This window comes from Scyliorhinus canicula, chromosome 3, assembly GCF_902713615.1.
Source record: "Scyliorhinus canicula chromosome 3, sScyCan1.1, whole genome shotgun sequence".
Lineage (NCBI taxonomy): Eukaryota > Metazoa > Chordata > Chondrichthyes > Carcharhiniformes > Scyliorhinidae > Scyliorhinus > Scyliorhinus canicula.
Window position 1 is genome coordinate 181,825,295 of NC_052148.1, and position 26,124 is coordinate 181,851,418.

The window sequence follows — 26,124 nt, forward strand, 5'->3', positions numbered from 1 at the left end:
GAAGTGGGGGTGTGGGGCGTGTCGGAGCATTAGCGGAGATTGGGGCACTCATCTCTGAGGAGCCGGACCTAGCAGCGTCTTCAGGTCCCACACACCTTATTTAGGGCGCAGTTCACCCCAACCTCCAAACAAATTGCCAAGTGTGGGTATATTGCAATCCGGATCATGTCAAACCACCTGGCAGGAATCACACCTCATTTCCTGCAGGAGATCCTACTTTGAACTTTTTTGGCTGAACTGCAATCAATGAAGTGACATATTTCTACACATGGCAAGGTGGCACAGTGGTTAGCACTGTTGCTCACAGTGCTAGGGACCCGGGTTTGATTCCGGCTAGGGCAACTATTTGTGTAGAGTTTGCACATTCTTCAAGTGTTCTGTGTGAGTTTCCTCTGGGTGCTCTGGTTTCTTCCCATAGTCAAACTATTTGCCGGTGAGGTAGATTGGCCATGTTAAATTGCTCCTTAGTGTCCAACGATGTGCAGGTTATGTGGGGTTACGGGGATAGTGGGGGTGGGGGAGGGGGGGGGGGGGTAATGGGCTTAGGTAGGGTGCTCTTTTGGAGGGTCGGTGCAGACTTGATGGGCTGAATGGTCTCCTTCTGCGATGTAGAGATTCTATGGGTTCTATGAAGATGCTTTGTGACTTGGAGGAGGTATTGGAGAAGGTGATGTTCCCATGCATCCGCTGCCCTTGTTCTTTTCAATTGGATTGCAAGTTTAAATTATGTTGTCAAAGAAGCCTTGGTGTACTGCTGCGGTGCATCATTTAACTGGCAAACACAGCACTTGCCCTGCAGCCACTCTGCACTGAGGGAGGTGATGGAGGGGTAAATGTTTGAGAAGGTGGAAGAGCTGCCAATAAAGTGGACTGCTTTGTCTTGGATGGTGTTGAACTTCTGGAATGTTACTGAAGCTGCACTCATCCAGGCAAATGGTGAGCAATCCATCCCACTCCTGCCTGTGTCTTGTAGATAGCAGAAAGGATTTGGGAGCCTTTAGGGCTGTCAGGAGGTGAGTTCCATACTGCAGAATATCAAGCTTCTGACCTGCTCTTGTAGCCACTATTTATATGCCTGGTCCAGTTAACTTTCTGGTGAATGGTTGTCTATTTATCTGTCTGGTCTGGTTAACTTTCTGGTCAATGTTTGTCTATTTATATGCGGGTACTCCCCCACTTGGCTGGGACTGAAATAATCATCTTCTTGTGGTGCATTGCACTGGATGGGGTTGGAAAGGTGTGGGTTCAATGGGGGTTCAGGTCCTTGGGGTATGCTGGATCCGCTGGAGGCACAGTTCCTTGTGTGCCAGTTAAGCTGGGCTAGGCTAGGCCAGTGTTGTGGCCATTATCCTTTTACTGATGAGTGCTCGAGATGCCCTTCACCACGGGTGTGGGGAACACTTTCCCCAGGGGGAACCCCTGGGGGGAGGGGGGGTTTCTCCCTCTGGTTTACTGGGCGGCCTGTTCTCCCTCTAACTGATGGGGATTATCGCCTCATGAGTTGGCCTGGGTACATTTGTTTTCTTTGTTCTTCTTCGTCCCTTCTTTCCCTTCCTTTCTAAATTGGGAGGCGCTTACGGGTTCGGCCATAGTCTGAACATGTTTTTATTGTTTCCGGTCCACTCATTTTCTCTGCCCCTTTGATTTTACCCCGAGCCTGTTTTTTGGGGTTTAATTACGTTATGCAGTATGTATGTAACTCCTCCTTAGATCTGAGGTTTCAGTGTATTTTCTTTTATTTTTGCAAGGGTAGGTATGACAAATCAGTTTCTGGCTCCCACATGGGTGGAGATGGTTTGGAATAAGGAAAGAGAAGACTGAGGTGATGCCACTGGAGTTGAGGGGGATGTATGTTGGTGTGCGCCCGATCATGAGGTTTATCCTGGTCTATCAGGATGATTGAGGGGCTGTGCGACATGAGAGGGTATATATCATCCTACGTATCCTGGGTTCGATACCAGCCCCGGGTCACTGTCCGTGTGGAGTTTGCATATTCTCCCCGTGTCTGCATGGGTCTCACCCTCACAACCCAAAGGTGTACAGGCTAGGTGGATTGGCCGCGCAATTTAGCCCCTTAATTGGAAAAAATAATTGGGTATTCTAAATTTATTTAAAAAATAGGGATGCATACCATAATGTCTACCCCGGAGAATCTAAAGTATCGTTGCATTTTGTAAGGTGAAAATGTTTTAAATATGTGTATAAAATAAGTAGCCATGGGTGTTCCTTTTAAGCCCTAAGAAAGGCATTTCCAGTTTTAAATTTGTGTATAACCGTATACAGAATCAATGAAATAGAATATAGTGAAAGAAAACAAGAACTGAGTCAAAAGGAGAAATGTCAAAGCAAGACACAAAAAGGAATGAAATGCAAAGATTGCATACCACATAAATTGCCCTAAAGCTCCGTAATCCTTCACATCTCCTGCTGAATGAAAAGGGAGTATCTCCCCCTCCCTACTTGTCTCTCAGGATGACATAATTTTCACCTTTAACAGGTGTTTGCATTTATGGAGCAATCCCAACCAACTCCAATTCAATAAAGACCTAAACCTTGTAACATATATTCCAGAACCATTGTAAACTGTTCCCTGATATCTGTCTGAGCGTCTGTTTATTACAAAGGAGGCACAAAGGAAAGGAACTGAAGCCCTGAAAACAAGATGAAATTAAATTTCCCTGATAATTTGATTTGATGACATAGTACTGAGTCTACAGACCACACTGGTCCCAGGTATGATCGATGGTGAGAATTCTGAGATTGAGAGTGAGCCAGACAAATGCTTTCTGCTCCCTCTCACACACGCACAAACTCACCTCTCTCTCATACACACATTCACCCCTCTCGCACACACATACATCACCCCGCTCTCTCTCACTAACACACATTCACCCTTCTCACAAACACACATTCATCCCTCTTGTACACACACACACACACACACACACATTCTCTCACACACTGTTAATAACTTTTTTAAAAAAGTATGTTTATTGAGATTTAGCATTTTTATAAAACAGCACAATAATGTTACAAAATAATCAATCACCAAAACCAAGGAAGAAAAAAAACAAGAAATGTTTTAACCTACATGAGCTCAGCATGGAACTGGAAAACAACATCACAACTAATAATAATAATCTTAATAATAATAATAATTCCTGTACCAGCCTCCCCGAACAGACGCCGGAATATGGCGACTAGGGGCTTTTCACAGTAACGTCATTGAAGCCTACTCATGACAATAAGCGATTATTATTATTGTTATTATCTTTATTGTCACAAGTAGGCTTACATTAACACTGCAATGAAGTTACTGTGAAAAGCTCCTAGTTGCCACATTCCGGCGCCTGTTCAGGTACACAGAGGGAGAATTCATGATGTCCAAATTACCTAACAGCACATCTTTCGGGACTTGTGGGAGGAAACCGGAGCACCCAAAGGGATCCCATGCAGACATGGGGAGAAAGGTGCAGACTCTGCACAGACAGTGACCCAAGCTGGGAATCGAACCTGGGACCCTGGAGCTGTGAAGCAATAGTGCTAACCATTGTGCCACCATGCCGCCCAGATTCTTTGCTTGGAGAACCCCAACAAACCAAAAAGATACTTCACTTTGCAATGTATAGTTTAAGCTCTGTTGCCAAACTGGCCCTGCAGTAGTTGCTGTGGATTCTACAGATACAATCTTCTTTGCCAATATGAATCAGCTACTGGCATCACCTCCAATATGCAAAAAGCCGGTATCTTGCTGTTGTCCCTTGAATCTCAAATTCCCTTGGACAGTTAAGTTAATTTCAAAAGTCAAAGTGTGGACAGGTGCCTCTGACCTGAACCCCGAATGGCTTTGTCAAATAATAACCCAGAGTTTCATCTGCTGTAGCCAGCATGAGTCTCCAATTGAAGTGATTCCAGTTCGCATGTAACAATACAGGTATAGTATCGAGAAAATATGTTCTGCTGAGTGGCTGGGTGCACATCATCGTGTTATGCTGTCATTTTCTCATGATCTTATTGTGTTTCTCCCTCAGTCTTTGATGCGGAGAAAAGGGTATCTAGTTCTGTCTAATGATTGTATTAAGCCAGTTCTGGCACAAAGTTCTTGAATTATCTTCCCTAAGCCTCTCTGCTTCTCCACCACTCTCCACTGTTTGAAAATCATTCTTAAAACCCACTTTTTTGACCAAGATTTTATTCACCCATCCTTATATCCTTCTTTGGCTCAGAATCCATTTTTACCGGCTACATTCCAATGCTGCATCTTGGGATGTTTTCCCAATAATGGAGGCACAGCAAATTTCTGCTTACAATACTACTTACAAAATATGCATTTAACCTGCACTATAAACAGCTTCAAGCTCAAATCACTACATCCCAATCATTTTCCCAAGGGATTCATGATCTGTCCAACTCAGCTCATTCAATGACATCTTTGCTCAGGCTGTTCCCCACCATTTCAAAGCTGCTGAAATCATCCTGTGCTTTCAGCTGCTTTCCTTTACCTCTTTGTCTCTTCAATGAAAGCCTATCTCCAATCTTCCCTTACACACCGGGAACAAATTTCAGATGCTAGAAATCTGAAATAAGAACGGAGGGCGTGATTCTCCCAGCCCCGCGCCGGGCCGGAGAATCCCCGTGAATGGGCCACGCCGCCCCGACGCCAGCATGCAATTCCCGGCACCATTGACACCGTGCGCGTGGTTGGCGAGGTGACAGTGGCGGGCCGCTCTACACGGCCGGCCCGCCGATTCTTCGGTCTGGATGGGCCGAGTGGCCATAGGAAAGGAGCCAGGACCTGCTGGTGCCATTCTAATCTGCTCTGGGCCAGCGGGACCTCGGTGTCTAAGGATCGGGTGGTAGCCTGTGGGGTAGAGGGGGTGTCCGACCCCGGGGGGCCTCCGATGTGGCCTGGCCCGCGATCGGGACCCAACGATCGGCGGGCCAGCATCTGTGGCTGGGGGCTTCCTTTCCTATGCGCCGGCCCCTGTAGCCTTGCATTGGGGCCTGCGCGTTGAAGGAGGCCATTGCGCATGCACGCGTTGGCCCGGCGCCACTACGCACATACTTGTTGGCGCACGCGGATGCGTGGATCCCACGGTGCCCAGTTCGTGCCGCTCCAGCTCCGTGCTAGCCCCTGTAGGGGCCAGAATTAGACGTGGGATAGGCCCGATCACGCTGTCGTAAAACGCGATGGCGTTTACGTTGGCGTGGATACTCTGCCTCGGGATTGGAGAATCCAACCCCGTATGTTCTGGAAATGTTTGCAGGTCAGGCAGCTGGAGAGAGAAAAGGTCAATGTTTCAGGTCAATGAACTTTCACCATGCTTTCCATAATCTGCAAGGTTCTAGACTGTGTTGCTCCAACCAGATAACTTCTCCACCGCTCCCACAACTTTCTGTTTGAATTACTTCAGTCTGGAATTTGTCCCTTGCAACATCCGGAGATCTCCTGTTCAAAGTCATCCACAATTTATGTCTGATGATCACAATGGTGTGTTGCCTCTCCTTGTTCTCATCAACATTTCCTCATATGGTTTTATTCCTGTCCAACATCAGCATATTTCCTGCAATCAATCCTCCTCTACTTATACAGCCACCTCCAGTGTCCTGCAAAGTTTCATCTTCGATTTCTTCCTTCTTTTCTTTGTTACTCATCGGGATCGTTTCTCACCATGTAAGCCAATGATAACCAGTTTTGCCTTGCCCACCAGTAGCCCTGACTGTCACCACAATGTCCGACTGCCTCACATGCATTATCGTATTGTGGACAAACCTTTTGGAAATCAACACCAGCAAAGATAGAAAACATCCTATTTGGCCTTCAGCAGAAACTCTTTACTGGAACACTACAGCGTCAAGCTCTACACCCAGTCCATCACCAAGATATACTACATCTGAAATATAACCTGCCTCTCCTGGTGTATCAGGGCTGGCCACTTCTAAAGGTTATTATTTCAGAAAGAGTGCAGAGGAGATTCGCCAGGATATTGCCTGGGCTGGAGTGTTTCAGCTATGAAGAGAGACTGGGGTTGTTTTCCTTAAAGCAGAGAAGGGGGAGGATCTCATTGAGGTATGCAAAAGTATGAGGGATATCGATAGAAAGAAACTATTGCCCTTGGTAGAGGGGTCAATAACTAAGGAGCATAAATTTAAAGTAAGGAGCATTTAAGAAACATTTAGTTGAGCATTTAAAACCCCATAGTATACAAGGCTACGGCCCATGTTCTGTAAAATGGGATTAAAATAGATAAGTGTTTGATAGCCGACACAGGCATGATGGGGTGAAGAGCCTCTTTCTGTGCTGTAAAGGACTATGGACATGTTCCAATGGCCATGCTGCACCTGAAAAGCGCAGCGTGGCCAATAGAAGCCGGAAGACCCCGCTCCGGGATCTACCCGGCTCATAACACCTCGCAAGATCTAAATAATCTTGCAAGGCGTTGCTATGTAAATCCCGCCCAATGTGGGTGGAATCATTTTTTAGCAAATCTGCATATTAGAGTGAGACAACTAGTCTGACTTTAATATGCAGTTTCTCGAGGTACCCGAGCCGTTGATATCTATCCCCTTCGCCTTGGAAACCTCGGTCGAGCACCGTTCAGTTCAAGCCTCTGCAAAGGAGGAATCAGATGAAATGGCTCTCATGGGGGTCTCCCAGGGGATGCATGCTTGTTGGGCAGGGTGCCATTCCCACCTGGCAGGAGTGGTGCCAGATTGGATTGCCAAGCTGGCATTTATTGTGTGCTGGTGACAGGGCAGGGGTTGCCTTGTGTGGGTGTCGGGCTAGTGCAGGGGTGGTCCAAGGACGCTCCCATAGTGTGTTGGGGCTTAGGGGCAGGGTCGGGGGTCTGATCCTGATCTTGCCCTATACTGAGGAGTTCCGGCAAGTGGAGCTCCTCGATGTAAAAATTGGACTACGTTGCACGCTGAGGCCCTTATTTAACCGAGTAGTGTTTTATAGCCATGTGTTTCTCGGTGATGCGAGTGCCAGAAACATACGGCTAACCGCGCCCGCTATGGGACTTTGTTCCCATTTAGTTAAATAGTGTTCTATGACTCTAGTACTTTAATCAGATTTGCATTTCAATGCCACGGTCATAGGAATTGCTATGCTTACATCTCAATATTATGATTCAATGCAAAAGTCAGCACCAACCATGAATCTTCACCCACCATTCATGCAGCTTGAGAAATTCTTTTCTATATAAGGTTGCTGCCCATGAGTCTGATTCCTGAGTGCAATTGTTTCAGTTCAGTTAATTGCTTGCCAACAACAGGGTTTTCTCAGTTGCCTGTTTGTACTATATCTGCAGATTGTCCTTTGCTCCTTGGAAACATATGGATCACATTTGGGAGACGTTTTTGCTTAGTACAGTTGCCTTTGGCTGTAACATATTATGTTCTCCCTCCCCCTTAAAACAACTTGTGCTTTTTGCCAGATGGTGATGGCTCTTGGATTAACTTGCAAAACTGATTCAGCATCGGCGTAGTTAATTTGATTGTGGGCCAGTTCCACAAAAAGAGAATTCAGAATTTTCACTAATAATACAGTTTAACAGCAAAGTGCACAGCTAAAAACATTCAGAACTGTGTCTTATTCTCTGGTAGGAGTGAAAAGTGTTATTACCAGTTATGGACTGGCTGGGAAGAACGGGTGAATAACAATCAAGTTGATTAATGGCAGCTGGGGGCATGCAGAGCATTGGCTGTCAGACAAGTACATCACTTAGCAGTCTTTTACATGTCTTTCAATGTTTTAGTGCTATGGATTGGGACTGTTATCTTGGTCCTTTAGTTTAACAAAAAACATCTTATACCATCAATACCATCTTAGATCTCTTCGTAACTGATTTATTAACATCAGGGTTAGATTTCTTTGTGACTGATTTATTAACAACAGGGTCAGACACAGCACCACCACTAAAGCACTTTAAAAATATAAAAGAGAAAGAACTTGCACTTATATAATTTAGGAGGTCCCAACGCATGTACAGCCAATTAGGTACTTTTGAAACGCGGTTAATTTTGCAATAGAGGGAATGCAGGAACCAGTTTGTGCACAGAAAATATGTAAGTGAGCTGATTGTCTGCTGTGGCCGTTCGTTGAGGAAAACCTTCCCTGCAATTCTACAAGTAGTGTCATGACATCTTTTTCTTCCACTCAAGGGGGCAAATAGAGCTTTGGCTTAACACCACATCTGACAGTGCAGCACTCCCTCTGTACTGTGCTAAATCCAGTTGAGTTTTTGTGCTCAAACCTCTAGAATGGGCTTGAACCTACTTCCAACTCAGGAGTCAAGACTAACATTTATTGTCATCACCCACTCAGAAACAGTGTGATAGGTTACAGTGGTCGTGAGGTCTCGTGATTATGGTTATTCCCAAAAGGGCGTGTGATATTGGGTTCAAAAACAACTTTTATTGCCCTGTTGAGATTTCTTTTATATCATTATTAGGATGCACAAAACATACAGAATTTATTTACTTTGCTCAAAACCTGACAATAGAGCCTCACGGTGACTAGAGAGGGGCATTAGAACAAAGTGTTGCGAGGTTTGGTAAAGTGATAAAGAAAAACATTTTCATAATGATTTCAAACGAAAATCAGACAAAATGAAAAACGGGCCGGCAATTTGCTATCACCTGTTTTGTGATGCCTGCCAGAATAATTTGAACCGTCTTGTTTCGGGCAGCATGGGGGTTCTATGATGGGGACTCTCTTATGACGTGCTCTCTTATGGGGACTTTCTTAAGGAGGTCTCTGGTGGGTGGGTCGGGACATCCTGATACTGTGTGGGGGGGTGTCACAGAAAATCCCATGTAGTAGGCGGGCAACGTTGCGGGGGGGTGGGCAGGTACTGGACCTCACTATCGGGCCACCTACTCAAAATGGCGGCATGATAGTAGGATTTGTGACGCTATCCCTATCGATCCCTGCCATGCATAAATTTCCATGACAAGAGATAGTGAAACACCTCTGGTCGCCAGCTCCCAGCAATTCAGAGGCTATTCATTTCCAGTGGGAGAATGGGCGGGATTCTGTTGGCACCCCCGCCAGGTCGGAGAATCGCCGGGGGGGGGGGGGATGGCGTGAAACGCGCTCCGACACCGGCTACCGAATTCTCCGGCGCCGGTTTTTGGGTGGGGGCAGGGATCACGCCACGCCGGTCACGGGCCATTGGCAGCGGCCCCCCCCCCCCGGCAATTCTCCGGGCCCAGATGGGCCGAACGGCCACCCGTTTTTGGCCAGTCCCGCCGACGTGAAATGGACATGGTCCCACATGGCGGGACCTGGCTTGGCTGGTGGGCCATCTACTGGAGTCCTCGGGGGGGGGGGGGGGGGGGGTGCCCACACGGTGGCCTGGCCCACGACCAGGCTCAAGCCTGCGGGCGGGCTTGTACTGTGGGGGCCCTCCTTCCTTCCATGGTGGCCTCTGTAGGGCTCCGCCATGGCCGGCGTGGAGAAGAACAACCCCTGCGCATGCGCGGAACCACGCTGGCGGTTCTGTGCATGCGGCAACTCGTGCCGGCCCTTACGGCGCCAGCCTAGCCTCCGGACATGCGGAGGATTATGTAACCTCCGGTTGGCCCGAAGCCGGGGTGGTTCGCGCCGTTCTTGGCGCCGACGTCAGGCCATCCCGAATTCAGTCCTACATGTTGGTCCCCCATCTTAGTCATTAATATATCTTGTGAATAGCTGGGGTCTCAAAACCAATCCCTCTGGTACCCGCTAGACACTGCCTGCCGTTTGTAAAATTAGCCGTGTATTCCTACTTTCTTGTTTCCTGTCTACCAACCAGTTTTCTATCCATCTCAATACACTACCCCCATTCCCATTTACATGCTAATCTCTTACATTTTTTAACATGCCTACCACAAAGTATTTCCTTGTAATTTATTACTCTTTCACTGCTGTCCCACCTTAAATACTCAGCTTTGCAGCTCTGAATACTTAGCAAGTAACAGGGTACCTTCTAAAATCACACTGAAATCGTAAATGGGGTTAGGTTAACATAATTACATTAACAATAACTTGCCTTAATATAGTGTCTTTAATGTTGAGAAAGCTCTCAAAGTACTTCATAGGGGATGAAATTAATGCGGAGCCAGAGGGAGGGGAAAGAATAGGATTTTATTCCGAAATGCAACATAGCTGCATGACACATAGTTGTTTACTTATAAATATAATAAGTAGTATGTTGGGCATTTGTTTATCTTTCTACCTGCTCTTTAAACTTTAAACTGAAAGCTATTATTCTGTTTAATGGTTCATAACAGAAGGAGACAAATCTTAACTATACCGGTAACTATAGGCCGGTGAGCCTAACGTCTGTGGTGGGTAAAGTCTTGGAGAGGATTATAAAAGATACGATTTATAATCATCTAGATAGGAATAATATGATTAGGGATAGTCAGCATGGTTTTGTGAAGGGTAGGTCATGCCTCACAAACCTTATCGAGTTCTTTGAGAAGGTGACTGAACAGGTAGACGAGGGTAGAGCAGTTGATGTGGTGTATATGGACTTCAGTAAAGCGTTTGATAAGGTTCCCCACGGTCGGCTATTGCAGAAAATACGGAGGCTGGGGATTGAGGGTGATTTAGAGATGTGGATCAGAAATTGGCTAGTTGAAAGAAGACAGAGAGTGGTAGTTGATGGGAAATGTTCAGAATGGAGTTCAGTTACGAGTGGCGTACCACAAGGATCTGTTCTGGGGCCGTTGCTGTTTGTCATTTTTATAAATGACCTAGAGGAGGGCGCAGAAGGATGGGTGAGTAAATTTGCAGACGACACTAAAGTCGGTGGAGTTGTAGACAGTGCGGAAGGATGTTGCAGGTTACAGAGGGACATAGATAAGCTGCAGAGCTGGGCTGAGAGGTGGCAAATGGAGTTTAATGTGGAGAAGTGTGAGGTGATTCACTTTGGAAAGAATAACAGGAATGCGGAATATTTGGCTAATGGTAAAATTCTTGGTAGTGTGGATGAGCAGAGGGATCTCGGTGTCCATGTACATAGATCCCTGAAAGTTGCCACCCAGGTTGATAGGGTTGTGAAGAAGGCCTATGGTGTGTTGGCCTTTATTGGTAGAGGGATTGAGTTCCGGAGCCATGAAGTCATGCTGCAGCTGTACCAAACTCTGGTACGGCCGCATTTGGAGTATTGCGTACAGTTCTGGTCGCCTCATTATAGGAAGGACGTGGAAGCTTTGGAACGGGTGCAGAGGAGATTTACCAGGATGTTGCCTGGTATGGAGGGAAAATCTTATGAGGAAAGGCTGATGGACTTGAGGTTGTTTTCGTTAGAGAGAAGAAGGTTAAGAGGTGACTTAATAGAGGCATACAAAATGATCAGAGGGTTAGATAGGGTGGACAGCGAGAGCCTTCTCCCGCGGATGGAGGTGGCTAGCACGAGGGGACATAGCCTTAAATTGAGGGGTAATAGATATAGGACAGAGGTCAGAGGTGGGTTTTTTACGCAAAGAGTGGTGAGGCCGTGGAATGCCCTACCTGCAACAGTAGTGAACTCGCCAACATTGAGGGCATTTAAAAATTTATTGGATAAGCATATGGATGATAAGGGCATAGTGTAGGTTAGATGGCCTTTAGTTTTTTTTTTCCATGTCGGTGCAACATCGAGGGCCGAAGGGCCTGTACTGCGCTGTATCGTTCTATGTTCTATGTTCTATGTTAACTGGAGAGGGTCCAAACACTTCAGATCCTTAACTGTCTCAGAAGGGGTTACTCTGGACCTGCAGATTTACACTCATCTTGGAGGATACCCACAGGGTTTGAGGAAGTTTGTCCAGGAGAAGCACAGTGCACCGACCGGTATCACTCTTTCTATATCTCTACAGATAAGGCTACATTTCAGTTCACCCAAAGCTCTACTGGCCCTGTCCTATCCCATACCACCCGGATTTACTCCAGACCTTCCAGTGAATCTAGTTTAAAATCCTACCCTCATTTTTAAATTTCTTATTGTCATACCTCTCTATATCTCTTCCAGCACCTCCAGAATGTTCTGTTCCTCTGACCCTGACCTTTTGGACATCTCTTTAGCACAACCATTGGTAGATTTTCTGTCAGTTGCCTAGGCCCCACACTCTTGAATTCCCTCCTCAAACCCTTCCACTTTTCCAACACCCTCTCTTCCTATCAAGACTTGCTTTAAAACCCTCTTTGCTCTCTGAATATCTCATCCTTTGGCTGTACATCAAGTTTGTCCCCTTGAGAATTTTTTCGTACACTATAGGCACTATATTAAGGCAAGTTGGTATCCACAATAGTAAATTGAGCTTATCCAAAATACTCTTAAATACTGGATAGGAGTGTGAACAAATCTACTACCTGCGTCTGTGCAGTCAAGCAGGAAACCTTCTCAGCACATTAGTCTAACACAGAGAGCGGTGAACTTAAGATACCTAAGAATATTTCAATTACAGCTCACAGTGAGCAGGGAGATATTACGTTAATTTGGACTGCATTTGAACCAGATTTTTGGAGATAAAATTGTTTTTTTCTATCTTCAATGCTCCTGATGCAAAACATTACACATTCGGCCTGTTTCCTGGGAATTTGATAATAGACAGAAAATTTGTGGGCCAGTTGGGGGAGGGGGTAGAATAGTGGTTGCCTGAATTTCCAGAATGCCCTCCTGCTGTGTATAGCTCTGTGTTACTTCATCTGAATTGATTACATTCCCATTGCCATATGGGATATTTAAAAAAGCTGAGTCATTGTCATTAATAAGGCATCCACTCTCATGCAGCTTACCCACATGTATGGGGGCAAGTTTCTGAGTTTGTGCTGCTGGCCACAAGCTATCACTGCATATATCAGGAAATCACATTGCACTGGCCAGAATTTCCCTTCAATTCAACAAAGTGAGGGCAGCATGAATTCAGAAAATTGATCCTGTGAGGTAATGCAATTTACTTCAACCTCCTTCTCCGCCCCACCACTGGTTTGTGATGTGACCATCAATTCACTGGAGACACGATTAGAAGTAAACTGTGGTTTTAATAGTCTTACAACTGAGCCTGCCTGCGACCAGAGGAACTGAGAGCAGGCTCACGGCAGCAGCACTTTATACTTCCGGTAGTGGGAGGGGCCATGGGTGGAGCCAAGGGTGGAGCCCTGTACAATCTCCTCATCTCCCCCTATGGGCAGAGCCGCACAACGGCTCACATACAGAGCCCACAAGGACATAATCCAATGCAATGCAATACAGTGTGAATTACAATACAGTATGAATTCACCACAGTTAGTTCTCAATCTTTCAATCTCATTGGTTGTTCACCAAGTTCCCAGAGGCCTGGTTGCCCATGTCGGCTCATACTTCTAACAACTTACAGGGATAAGCATCTTTGAATTCTTGGGTGCAGGAACAAGTCTGATGAAATGAGCAGACCGCAAAATGACCTGCTTCAAAAAATTGCAGCCAAATCTGGTTTGGTAATGACTCATCTGTCCTGCACCCAACATAGCTTATTGTTATATGATCCTAATTTTGATTGAGCTGGCAGAGCCCAAATATGGTGTGGCCATTTTAAACAACACACAGGGGTTTTGTATGTCCATACTCAGATGATGAGATCATTGAAAGCTTCAAGTTAATTGGTATTTTCAGGTTACAAATGTCCAAAAGCAATAATGGTTCATCTCATCCATTATTTGTTTTCAAATAACCAGGTAACCTAAAACTTATTTTTCCATTACTGTTGTGGACTAATCTTGTGGTGATTGGCCCTTTAAGGGCAACACAGCAGGTTAAGGGTCACCTGGCCTGGGAACCATCTGTGCCTCAGGGTAGGACATCACCCGAGGGGGTGGAGCCCTCTTAGGCAACAGACATTTTGGGGGTGGGGGGTTGCTACAGCCATGCGGCTGCTGTACAATTCTGATTAATAAATATCTTTTGTGTTCCCTAATGAAGTCTGTGAAAGTGCATCATTATATCTGGCAGTGAGGATAAATTATTATGACACTGCCTCTGGCCGACATCTGTGAGTTTCCTGTTTTAATGGAAGTCTAAAAATTGCAGTGTTGATGTTGGGTCACTGACTGTGTGGAGTCTGCACGGTCTCCCCATGTCTGCGTGGGTTTCCTCTGGGTCCTCCGGTTTCCTCCCACAGTCCAGAGACGTGCAAGTAAGGTGGATTGGCTGAGGCCCTGCGGATAAAGTCCAGTCTGGCTTTGAAAACCACAGGGTAGTTTGCCAGTACTGCATGAGGGCCCCATGAGCTCATCCGGAAAACTTACTGCCAATCGAGGCGGAGGTACTGAAACCAATCTCAGCCAAGCAAACTGGGGCCATTGCCCTGTACCATGTCCAGGGGTAAGCAAATAGACTGCTGTCGTAGACAACTGGGACCATCGTAGTTCCAGAGATCGCCAGCGGTTCCCCGATGTAGGTGACCAATCGGGCCTCGGTGTCCTGCAACGATAGGAGCTGAACCCCTATCTGGATTTTGTTGATAGTGCCTTTATTGACAACCGAGATGGCAGCACCCATGACCAATTACATCTGGATCACATTACCGTTGGCACGGACCCTGATCCTAATAGGAGCAACCTCGGCTGAGGAAACAGAGCTCAGCTGCAGGAAATTGACCTCAGGTTCCTCCACAAAGAAAGTGTGGAACCGAGGAGGGTGGCCAGGCCTGGCGGGGTGACGGGGGGGCGCCATCCAGCGAACGTCGCTCCCTGTGGCCATCAGACCACACGCCCTGTAACAAGCGGGGTCTGTCTCATCAGGATCGTGGGAGGTGTCACATCCAGCCCCTGGGTCCAGGGTAGATTGTCCGACCCCCGGTGTGCAGTCATCCAGGATTGGGGCCCCTGTCCATCTAGTCGAGAGGGTGCCAATCTCTGAGAGGAGGTGCAGCCCAGACTGAGGACCTCCATCCCTTGCAACCCCTGCATGCCCTGCTCCGTATTTTCCCATGATAGGGCTATCTCTATGGTCTTATTTAGGTCCAGTTGGGGCTCAGCGAGCAGCTTCCGCTGGGAAGCTGCTTTACGGATACCGTAGACCAGTCTGTCCCATAACATCTCTGAAAGGGTGGCCCCATATTTGTAAAACTCTGTGACCTTCCAGAGGCATGGCAAAAATTCTGCCATGGATTCCCCAGGCGTTTGCTCAGCCGTATTAAAAAGGTAGTGCTGGACACCCTTGGGTCCGGGACGATGGGCTACATCAAGCTTTTAATTTTGCTGAAGGTGGGCGCACCTCAGGCCGTTAACAGGATAACAGTTTGGCATTCATTTCCAACGATGGCGTTTGCTCAAAATAAATAGCGCATATGATAGTAGTTGGTATCTGGATCGAACACTTCAAGCTTCCTAAATTGTGACATGTAGGCGACCAGTGAAGCAACTTCCAGAGGCCTATGGAGAGGCGGCGGTGTACTGCGGAAATGGTGCCGCCTGCAACTCCACTTGACCCTCATCGCCAGTGTTAGATCTAAGGACGCGACAATACATGCGTGTAAAGGAAACAAAGGTTTATTGAATGTGGAACAAACCTTTGTACACCACCACTCCCTTAAGGGACTCCCAGGACCGGCCCATACCCGGGCTGGGGTTTTTATGTCCAGGTTTGTACCCCACTAATGAGGGAGCTCCACCCCTCAGCGGGATAGCTCGTGTTCCTCGAGAGTTATGGGGAGCCTAATTGGCCCGGTCCCAAGGCTCTTGTGTAGGTTATAACATCTACATAATGTTTAGTTAGACTTTAGGACTGAGTAACTTAATTATTTAATATTGTATAAAGGAGTTGTAGGGAGAGTGATGTGATGACCCGACCTTTAATGGCAACAGAACAGATTAAGGGTCACCTGGCCTGGGGGACCAATTGGGATTCACAGTGGGGAGTCACCCCAGGGGGATTGAGCCCTCTTCGGCAAGGGACATTTTTGGGAACCCAGCCTCGGGCACGTGACTGCTGTACAATTCTCACTAATAAATATGTGTTCACTAATGATGTCTATGAGGGTGCATCATTACAAGTCTCCAGTGGAAACACTGGCAGGTGTTTCTTCTCATCTGCAAAAGCATCAGTTTATGTATGCAGAAACTTTAGTATATTTATTATATTTGATTTTAGAAAGTATGTCTCATTATCGTAGAAGATTTGCTTGTTTCGGTGGCATTACCCTTCAAGGCCATGTACAAATATCCTCAATAAAAACTAAATGTTTCCTCTTTCTCTTTTTAAATATATTACAATGTAAAGCACTCGCTGAACCCAGACTGACAAACAAGCCCATAAATATGGCATGATAAAATGTCTGGACCTTATAGAAATCATTACCTTTTTTGGAGCGTTTTCAGACAATATCAGTTCCTGGGAAATCTTTCTCTGAAAGCTTTAATACTCAGTGCCCTTATATCGTATATTGTATAACAACCTGCAGTTCTCCTGTTGTATGAGCTACGTCTGGTTTTCAGGATGGACATTAAAGGCAAATGTTTTGTGCTTTTTTACAGTAAAGCCATGCATTTGAAACACACAATCCTCAAAACGCTGGTAAAACTCCTGAAAAATACCATGTAATGAAATTTGATTTGACTTGTTCCTTCACTGTAAGCTACTTATAAACAGATAGAATTATGTGCAGAATGAGATCTCCAATATATCAGTAAAACATTTGTAAATCCAGGTGGAATTTAACTTATTCAGTCACAACATAAATGAGCATATTTAATTTATTTTAGCAATTCCTTTACTAATTATTTAACACAGCATTATAACTTGTATGTCCAACTGTATCATCAGAAGACGTTATTTGTTTACAACCTAGTACAATTGTTTCCTAATTAATTTAACAGATGAGCAACACAAGGCTTGCAGTTATGAAGCACCTTTGATGTAAAAAGAAGTCCCAAGATATTTAACAGAAGTACAATCAGTCAAAAAGGAGCGGAGGAAAGAGATAGCAGATTGGATGACAAACACCTAGGTCAAAAAACCAAAAAGAGGAAGTTTGTATGGTCTACTGTGCCAAAGGCTAGAGGGGCATTGAGAAGGGAAGGGCAGGATAATGCACTGGTGCCATAATTACACAAGCCATAATTATGACTTTGATTAGAGCTATTTCAGTCTGACGGCAGGGATAGACATGTGCTGATAACAGATATGATACGGTGCACACGGAAAGCCAGCTCTCCAATAGCAATCCCAAGATGCAAAGAATAATGTACTTCGATAGGACTGTAAGAAATAAGAACAGGAGTAGTCCTTTCAGCCCCTCAAGCCTGCTCCACCATTCAGTAGGATCAATGCTGATCCGACATTCCTCATGCCCACTATCCTGCCCTTTCCCGGCAATCCTTGATTCCCTTACTGATCAAGAATCTATCTATCCTAGTCTTAAATATACACAAGGACTCTGCCCCCACAGCTCTCTGTGACAAGGAGTTCCAGAGGCTCACAATCCTCTGAGAGAAGAAATTCCTCTTAATCTCAGTCTTAAATTGGCACCCCTTTATTCTGAGATTATGTCCTCTGGTCCTAGAATCTCCCATGAGGGGAAACATCCTCTCAGCATTTACCCTGTCAAGGGCTTTAAGAATCCTGTAAGTTTCAATGAGACCACCTCTCATTCTTCTAAATTCCAGCGAGTAGAGTCCCAATCTGGTTAACCTTTACTCAGGAGACAATCCCTCCATTTAGGGCAGCACGGTAGCACAAGTGGCTAGCACTGTGGCTTCACAGCGCCAGGGTCCTAGGTTCGATTCCCCGCTGGGTCACTGTCTGTGCGGAGTCTGCACGTTCTCCCCATGTCTGTGTGGGTTTCCTCCGGTTTCCTCCCACAGTCCAAAGATGTGCAGGTTAGGTGGATTGGCCATGATAAATTGCCCTTAGTGGCCACAAAGGTTAGGAGGGGTTGTTGGGTTACGGAGATAGGGTGTAAGTGAGGGCTTCAGTGGGTCGGGGCAGACTCGATGGGCCGAATGGCCTCCTTCTGCACTGTATGTTCTATGTTCATACCAGGGATCATCGAATGAACCTTCTCTGAACTGCCTCCCATGAAATAATACCATTGCTTAAATAAGGGGACCAAAAATGCTCACAGGACTCCAGATGTGGTCTCACTTGTACCTTGTATAGTTGCAGCAAGACGTCCCTGCTCTTATACTCCAACCACCTTGAATAAGGACCAACATTCCAGGAGGCTTCCCGATGCACCAGTGTGCTAGCTTTCAGTGTTTTATGCACAAGTACCCCAAGTCTTCTTGTGTTGCAGCTTTCTGCAGTTTTGTCCATTTAAATAATACACTGTTCTTTTGTTCTCCCTTCCAAAATGAACTACTTCACAGTTTAAGGGATTCTCCTCAGCATCATTGGAAATCTCAGTTTTTCACTCCTTATGCTTGAAAGACAAAAAGGGCCCACAACACCAAGGAGAGATGTAAGTTCGGGGATGGAGTGCCCGAGATATGTCCACTGACAGTGGCAGAGCTGGAAGCCCTGGAACTGGCAGGGCAGTGGGGCAGTTGGGTCGACTGCTGCGGAGAGTCACGATCACCCAAATGGGTTCCAGCAGATATGTCCTCTGAGAATGACGGTCCAGATGTCTCTGAAGGTGCAACATCTCACCTGTCTCCTGCACTCAGCGCATAAACACACACCTCATTGAGGAGTCAACTGCATGCTGATCTGGGGTCACAATCTGGTGAACATCACACAATCACAGAGATGCAGATGAGGGAGGTAGTGACAGGCGATTGCTGGCAATCAGAGGACTGTTGAAGGGCAACCCTGTGTTGCGCCTCCAGCTGGTGAAGGCCCTCTGGTGCACGGCAACTATTATTTAGTGTACAGCACTCAATGACTATGAGAGATCTTTACTGGGTCATATTGGAGAGCTTCTCAAGAACAATCAAGGCAGCGGAAGCGATTCTCCCAACAGACCAGTGGATTTCTCTATACTGGCCCATGTTGTGCTGTGATTGGCATTGAACCTCTCTTCTGTATCACTGTGAGTGTTAATGACAAACGCATTAACTATGTACAAAAAGGATTACCCTTATCACCTAGAACCCATCTACTGATCTGCAACTTTGACACAAACTAGTAAGAACCTTCCAGTGTTGAAGCTCCTAGGCATCGTGGTTGCAGTTGGGATAGCGAGTACATACCTGCACGATTCACTTCTTGAGGCCACAGATTAATTGCACATTGAGTGAATAGAATATTTTTCTGCAGATAAACTCAGCTGGATGCTCATATGGTGCCTTGATGGCAACACAGGTTCCGTCTATTAAATCCTGAACAAGTGGAAAGCAAATCCTATTACCCTCTCCGCCTTGTTGTCCTCATCTGCCTGGAGCCTTATGAAATCTTCATCACTCTTGTACAGTACAGTTGTTATCTGCTTAATAGCATGATGATTGAGTGCTTGGGAGAAAATAACATTGGTAAACCCCAGGTAGGAACCAGTTACATAGAAGTTAAGAGTTATAGGAAGTCCACTATATCCCCATGAATGTTTCTTGTCCTGCATTGGGGCACATTGTTCTGTAGCTATCTCCCTGGAGGTGTTGTCTCTTGCTGAAAGTAAGCATGCAGGTGCAGCATGCAGTAAAGAAGGAAAATTGTATGCTGGCCATAGGGAGAGGATTGGAGTACAGGAGCAGGGATGACTTGCTGTAATTATACAGGGCCTTGGTGAGACCTCACATAGAATATTGTGTGCAGTTTTGGCCTCCTTATCTGAGGAAGGATGTTCTTGCTATAAAGAGTGCACAGCGAAGGTTTACCAGACTGATTCCTGGGTTAGCCGGACTGACATATGAGGAGAAATTGAGTCATTTAGGATTATATTAGCTAGAGATTAGAAAAATGAGGGGGGTGGGATCTCATAACCTGTAAAATTCAAACAGGACTAGACAGGGGAGATGCCATCCTGTTGGTGGGGATGTCCAGGACTAGGAGTCACAGTCTAATGCTGGAGTAAACCACACAGGATTGAGATGAGGAGAAATTTCTTCACCCAGAGACATTATCACAAATAATTTCCACCTGTGCTGCCACGTTTAAGGATCTGTGGACCTGCATGCCCAGATCTCTGTGTGTCTATGCTCCTGATGGTTCTGCCGTTTATTTTATAGCACGGTAGCACAAGTGGCTAGCACTTGTCTGCACGTTGTCTCCGTGTCTGCGTGGGTTTCCTCTGGCTGCTCCGGTTTCCTCCTACAGTCCAAAGACGTGCAGGTTAGGTGGATTGGCCGTGATAAATTGCCCTTTGTGTCCAAAAAGGTTAGGAGGGGTTATTTGGGTTATGGGAATAGGGTGTAAGTGAGGGCTTAAGTGGGTCGGTGCAGACTCGATGGGCCGAATGGCCTCCTTCTGCACTGTATGTTCTAGCTCCCACCTGAATTGAATCTACCAAAATGCATTACCTCACATTTGTCCGGATTAAATTCCATCTGCCATTTCTCCGCCCAATTTTGCAGTTTATCTATATCCTGCTGTATTCTCTGACAATCTTTGTTACAATCCACAACTCCAGCAATCTTAGTATTATCCGCAAACTTGCTAATTAGACCAGCTAGTTTTCTTCATATATATATATGACAAACAACAGAGTTCCCAGTACTGATCCGTGCGGAACACCACTAGTTATAGACCTCCATTCGGAAAAACACCCTTCCACTGCTACCCTCTGTCTTCTATGGCCAAGCCAGTTCTGAAACCATCTAGCTCGTTCACCCTTGACCCCGTGTGATTTAATTTTTTGCAACAGCCTGTCATGCGGGGCCTTGTTGTCAAAGATGGTCAGGCTTCTTTCTTTTTTATTAGCTTTAAATCCAGCTTTGGCTTCACCACAATCTCTGCAAAGATGTTATTCAGGTGATATCACTCCTGGTGAAAAATGTCAGCTTTGCTGAAGTTACATTACTAATTTTGGGTTGCTCCTTGCTTGCATGACACAATGGGGTAACGGTGTGATCAAGTAAAATGGATGACAGTCAGTCAAAAGCCTGTTTTACATTTCTCAGTTTTTATTTCCATTGACCTTGGAAAACTTGCTGCCGATTTGTTACCACTTGTTTCCCACTGTCACACAGAAATGAGATTTACCACAATAACTGTCCCACAACACTAAAACATTTGCAGCCTAACTGCATTATATGATCGTTTCCACAGTGTTCCCCTGAAATATCTATTGGTGAATATATGCAAAGAAAAGCAGGGAAATAATAAAATGACTGTAATAATTTGCTTAATATCAGAGAGACATAATCTGATGTGTTTCTCAATCAATTACTCATATTTTAATTTAAGCCCCAATGTAGCGTAGACCCAATCACAATTTCAGAAGGCCCAATTTTCTAGTGGGTGACTGGGAGGAAAATGATAAGGCAATCGTATCAAATGGCAAAATTCACTTCAATGCAAAATGTTGTCCGTGGATCTCATATGAGAATCAGGGGTCTTCATATCATGAACGGAAAGGATTTGCACTTAATAAATATTCACGTTGTATCAATATATGGACCGAGGTTGATTTTCCAAGAATCAAGTATACCATTGCCATATGATATTCCACAGTGCCCAATCATTTAAAGGAAGATAAATATTGGGAACATAACCTATTGAGAAAACAGTCAATAACATAGAAGCATCTGAACCTTAGCATGTTTTGTATTTCTCCGCTGCTACCTCCATCACGCAGCTGAGAAACAACTAAAGTGTGTACAAGTGGACACAATACACCCTCTTAAAGGATATAAGAGGTCCTAGGTTATGGTTGTCCCCAGCTTAATGTGACCGCTAATGAATGTGTACAAAAGTGAGAGGCATTCTGATCCTTGCCTTGTTTCTCCGACTAGCAAACTTGGAGTTGGTTGTTTCCAACTTTCTCCATGTTGCTAGTACCTATGCTTTTAATCAGGATGACATTCAGCCCCTTATGAGGTCAACCTCCTTTGCTGCATTGCCTGGAGCAAAACCTTTAACACTTTAGGGAGCTGTGTTACTGACCAGTCTCCACAAGAGTTATGAACGATTTGTCCAAGGGCAGCACGGTGGCGCAGTAGATCAGCCCTGCTGCCTCACGGCACCGAGGACCCAGGTTCGATCCCGCCTCTGGGTCACTGTCCATGTGGAGTTTGCACATTCTCCACGTGTTTGCATGGGTCTCCCCCCCCAACAACCCAAAGATGTGCAGGCTAGGTAGATTGGCCACGCTAAATTGCCTCTTAATTGGAAAAAAGAATTGGGTACTCTAAAAAAAATTTTAAATGAAGGATTTGTCCATGTTTCTGCCACCACCACAATGTCCCTTTTTTATTGAACGACAGCCCTCTAAAACCTGCTACCTTCATGATTGTGCACCCGTTAGTTAAGAATGCTACACGTTAAGCTCTCTTGGTCTGGACTTCCACTACTCATCCCCTGCTTAAATTAAGGGGATGGATACCAATTCTAAAATTTAATGTGAACCATTCATGGTATCATAGAATTCCTACAGTGCAGAAGGAGGCCATTCAGACCATCGAGCCTGCACCGATCATCTGAAATAGCACCCTACCTAGGTCCACTCCCCCACAACCCCACCTAACCTCTGGGCACTAAGGGGCAATTTAGCGTGGCCGATCCACCTAACCCGCACATCCTTGGACCGAGGGACAAAACCGGAGCAGCCAGAGGAAACCCATGCATACACGGGGAGAACATACAGACTCCACACAGGCAGTTACCTAAGGTTGGAATCGAACCTGGGTCCCTGGCGCTGTGATTGGCTGATTGTGATTGGCACCCATTGTGCTGAAATGAGCCAATACAATGATCTAGCATAACCCTTTTTAACCAGACTAACAAATTTGAGTTCCACTGCAAGTTTGGCTCCAGATGTGGAGGCAGTGGAGTAGCGGCATTGTCGCTGGGCTAGCAATCCAGAGACCCAGGGTAATCCTCTGGGGACCCGGGGTTCGTACCTCACCATGGCAGATAGTGGAATTTGAATTCAATAAAATTTGAAGCTATTGTAGGTTGTTTTAAAAAAAAAACCATCTGGTTCACTAATGGAATCTGCCATCCTTACCTGGCCTGGCCTACATGTGACTCCAGATCCACAGAATCGGCCAAGCAAATCACTCAGTTGTATCAAATCCTTAAAATAGAAAGGAATAAAACCGGATGGAGCACCAGCTTCGACATAGGTACAGGGAGGGCTTGCGCCAAGATTGGGAGCGCTGTCTCGCAGAGTGGTCAAACAAGTCTGGCAGCACGGTAGCACAGTGGGTAGCACTGTTGCTTCACAGTTCCAGGTTCCCAGGTTCAATTCCCGACTTGGGTCACTGTTGTGTGGAGTCTGCACATTATCCCTGTGTCAACATGGGTTTCCTCCGGGTGCTCTGGTTTCCTCCCACAAAGTCCTGAAAGACGTGCTGTTAGGTAATTTGGACATTCGGAATTCTCCCTCTGTGTACCCAAACAGGTGCCAATTTGTGGCGACTAGGGGCTTTTCACAGTAACTTCATTGCAGTGTAAGCCTACTTGTGACAATAAAGATTATTATTCTTATATAGTCATACTGATTGAATCATACTTTACAGATAAGTTCTAGTCATCACCATCCATAGATATGTTCTGTCTCACCGGCAGGACAGACCCAGTAGAGGTTGAGGCTCAGTGGTATACATGGTGAAGGAGTTGCCATGGGAGACCTCAACATTGACTTTAGACCCCATTAAGTCTCATTGCATCAGGTTAACCATTGATTAAGGAAATCTCCTGCTGATTACGACACTATCCTACCCCCTCCCTCAGCTGATGAATCAGTACTTTCTACGTTGAACACCACTTGGAGGAAGCACTGAGGATAACAAGGGTGCAAAATGTATACGGGTGGGGGACTTCAATGTCCATTGATACAGTTGACCTCCAATTCGTCAGCTTAGAGGAAAAACAAAGGAAAATCTGACATAATCTGATTGGTATTTTGCGACGTCTGCTTCAAGAGTATTGGGATGGACACTGGGTGAAAGGAAGATCAAGCTCAGCTGTAATGCCCTCTGTGTATACATAGCCTGCCAACGTCTACTTGGTGAAATTCTCTGTTTGAGAGACTAAGGGCATGATTTAACCAGATTGAACAGTCCCGTGAGAACCGTGTTTAGACGGGTGTTTCGTAGAGCTCGCAGTGCCAAGAAACACTACATGGGACTCTGTTTCAATTCAGGGATCTCAGCGGGGAATGTCTCGTTTCCTCCACTGAGGAGTTCCGCTCGCCGGAATTCCTCAGTGCTGGAAGAGATGGGGACGCCATTTAAAAATGGTGCCTTGACTACCCCCGAACGTCCACAAAGCCCCGACTCGCCCATAAGGGGGTCCTCAGGCTCTCTCCTCCCACCTCACACATGCAGTGCACCCCGGGTCTGATCCCCACTCTGGAAAAATGGCAGCATGGCACTGTCAGCCTGGCAGTCCCCCACAAGTTTCACCTGGGCACCAGGGCAATGCAAGGCTGGCAGCCAAGTGGAAATGCCAGGCTCGCAATGCTAGGGTGTCAATCTGGCAGTACCAAGTGCCCAGGTGGCATCGGAAGTGCCAGGGTGCCACCTTACCCAGGGGACAAACACAAGGGGGCCTTCGATCCCCTAGGAGACCCCACAAGGCCCATTCCATCTGGTCCCCATTGAGTAGATATTAGAGTGAGACAGACGATTTGCTAAATAGTGATCCTGTCCACAATGGGCGGGATACAGACGCCATATCTTGCGAGAACGCGTTAAATCTCATGGTATGGCGAGCCGGGTGAATCCCGGAAGAGGGATCCTCCCAGCATTGATTGGCTGCGCCGCCTTTCGAGTGCAACGTGGCCAGTTGATCCTACCCTAAGTGTTGACGCTGGAACTGAATTGTGTGTGGTTCACGTTCCCATTGGGGGAGCAATTCAGGACATGCTCATATGCCAGCACACTGCCCACCTGAGTCAAGAGCAATTCTCAATCCCGCCGGCATGGGCTAAATCGCTGGCTTTTAAAGCAGACCAAGCAGGCCAGCAGCACGCGGTTCGATTCCCGTACCAGCCTCCCCGGACAGGCGCCGGAATGTGGCGACGAGGGGCTTTTCACAGTAACTTCATTGAAGCCTACTCGTGACAATAAGCGATTTTCATTTCATTTTCATTTTCATCAGATTCGCTGGGACTGGATTCGGCACTGTAGAGTTTGACAAGCTGGAACTGCTTATAAGCACCCCATTCCTACATGCTCTCATTCCATCCAATGAAGGTGACTCCACAAAGAGCTTCCCTGAGGTTCATAGAGGGCGAGCTGGACAGAATGTTGGATACGGTGGAGGAGAGGTGGGATATCTTCTTCTCCAGGATGGGCAGGAAGCTGTCACCCGTGGACATAAATCGGGCCTGGGTGGAGGTGACCGAGGTGCTCAGCACAGCGAGCCTCACAGGGCAGACTGGCATGCAGTGCCGCAAGAAGATAAATAACCTCCTTAGGTCAACCTGGGTGAGTCACCACCCTTGTACCCCTAGCAAGTGAGTCAGCCATGCCCCTCAAACCACTCCTTCCTGACCATGTGTCTTGTCTTTTGTCTTGCAGGATCATCAACAGATGAAGCTGGCCTGTCAGGGCTCCAAGGCTTGGGGCTGAGGCTCAGGAAAGTGGATGCAGTCACATGCTGCCATGTACCAGGTCCACATGGAATTGCTGTGGGCTTCAGAGCTTGGTCCAGTCATAAAGGGCCATGGCTGAGGGCATGAAGAGCATTGGTCGGGCCCTGAGGAACATGATACAGAGAGACATGGCGCAGTCTCGGAGGGACATGGCGCAGTCTCGGAGGGACATGGCGCAGTCTCGGAGGGACATGGCGCAGTCTCAGAGGGACATGGCGCAGTCTCAGAGGGACATGGCGCAGTCTCAGAGAGACATGGCGCAGTCTCAGAGGGACATGGCGCAGTCTCAGAGGGACATGGCGCAGTCTCAGAGGGACATGGCGCAGTCTCAGAGGGACATGGCGCAGTCTCAGAGGGACATGGCGCAGTCTCAGAGGGACATGGCGCAGTCTCAGAGGGACATGGCACAGTCTCAGAGGGACATGGCGCAGTCTCAGAGGGACATGGCGCAGTCTCAGAGGGACATGGCGCAGT

At 46.5% G+C, this 26,124-nt stretch overlaps 1 protein-coding gene across 7 annotated transcripts in view; it reads right to left on the reverse strand.

The window, feature by feature from the left end:
• Positions 1-26,124, reverse strand: part of synpo2b (synaptopodin 2b) — a 221,485-nt gene that overhangs the window by 97,340 nt on the left and 98,021 nt on the right. For 2 of the 7 annotated variants that reach the window (XM_038791857.1, XM_038791859.1), the window contains exon 1: positions 18,105-18,585. The exons of 2 other annotated variants lie outside the window; for them this stretch is intronic. In XM_038791857.1, the coding sequence (XP_038647785.1) occupies positions 18,105-18,269 (165 nt within the window). In that variant the 5' untranslated portion in view covers positions 18,270-18,585. Of the gene's footprint in view, positions 1-13,351; positions 13,426-18,104; positions 18,586-26,124 lie in introns of those variants that run through there. 3 more of the 7 variants (XM_038791852.1, XM_038791856.1, XM_038791858.1) reach the window with 3 other exon arrangements.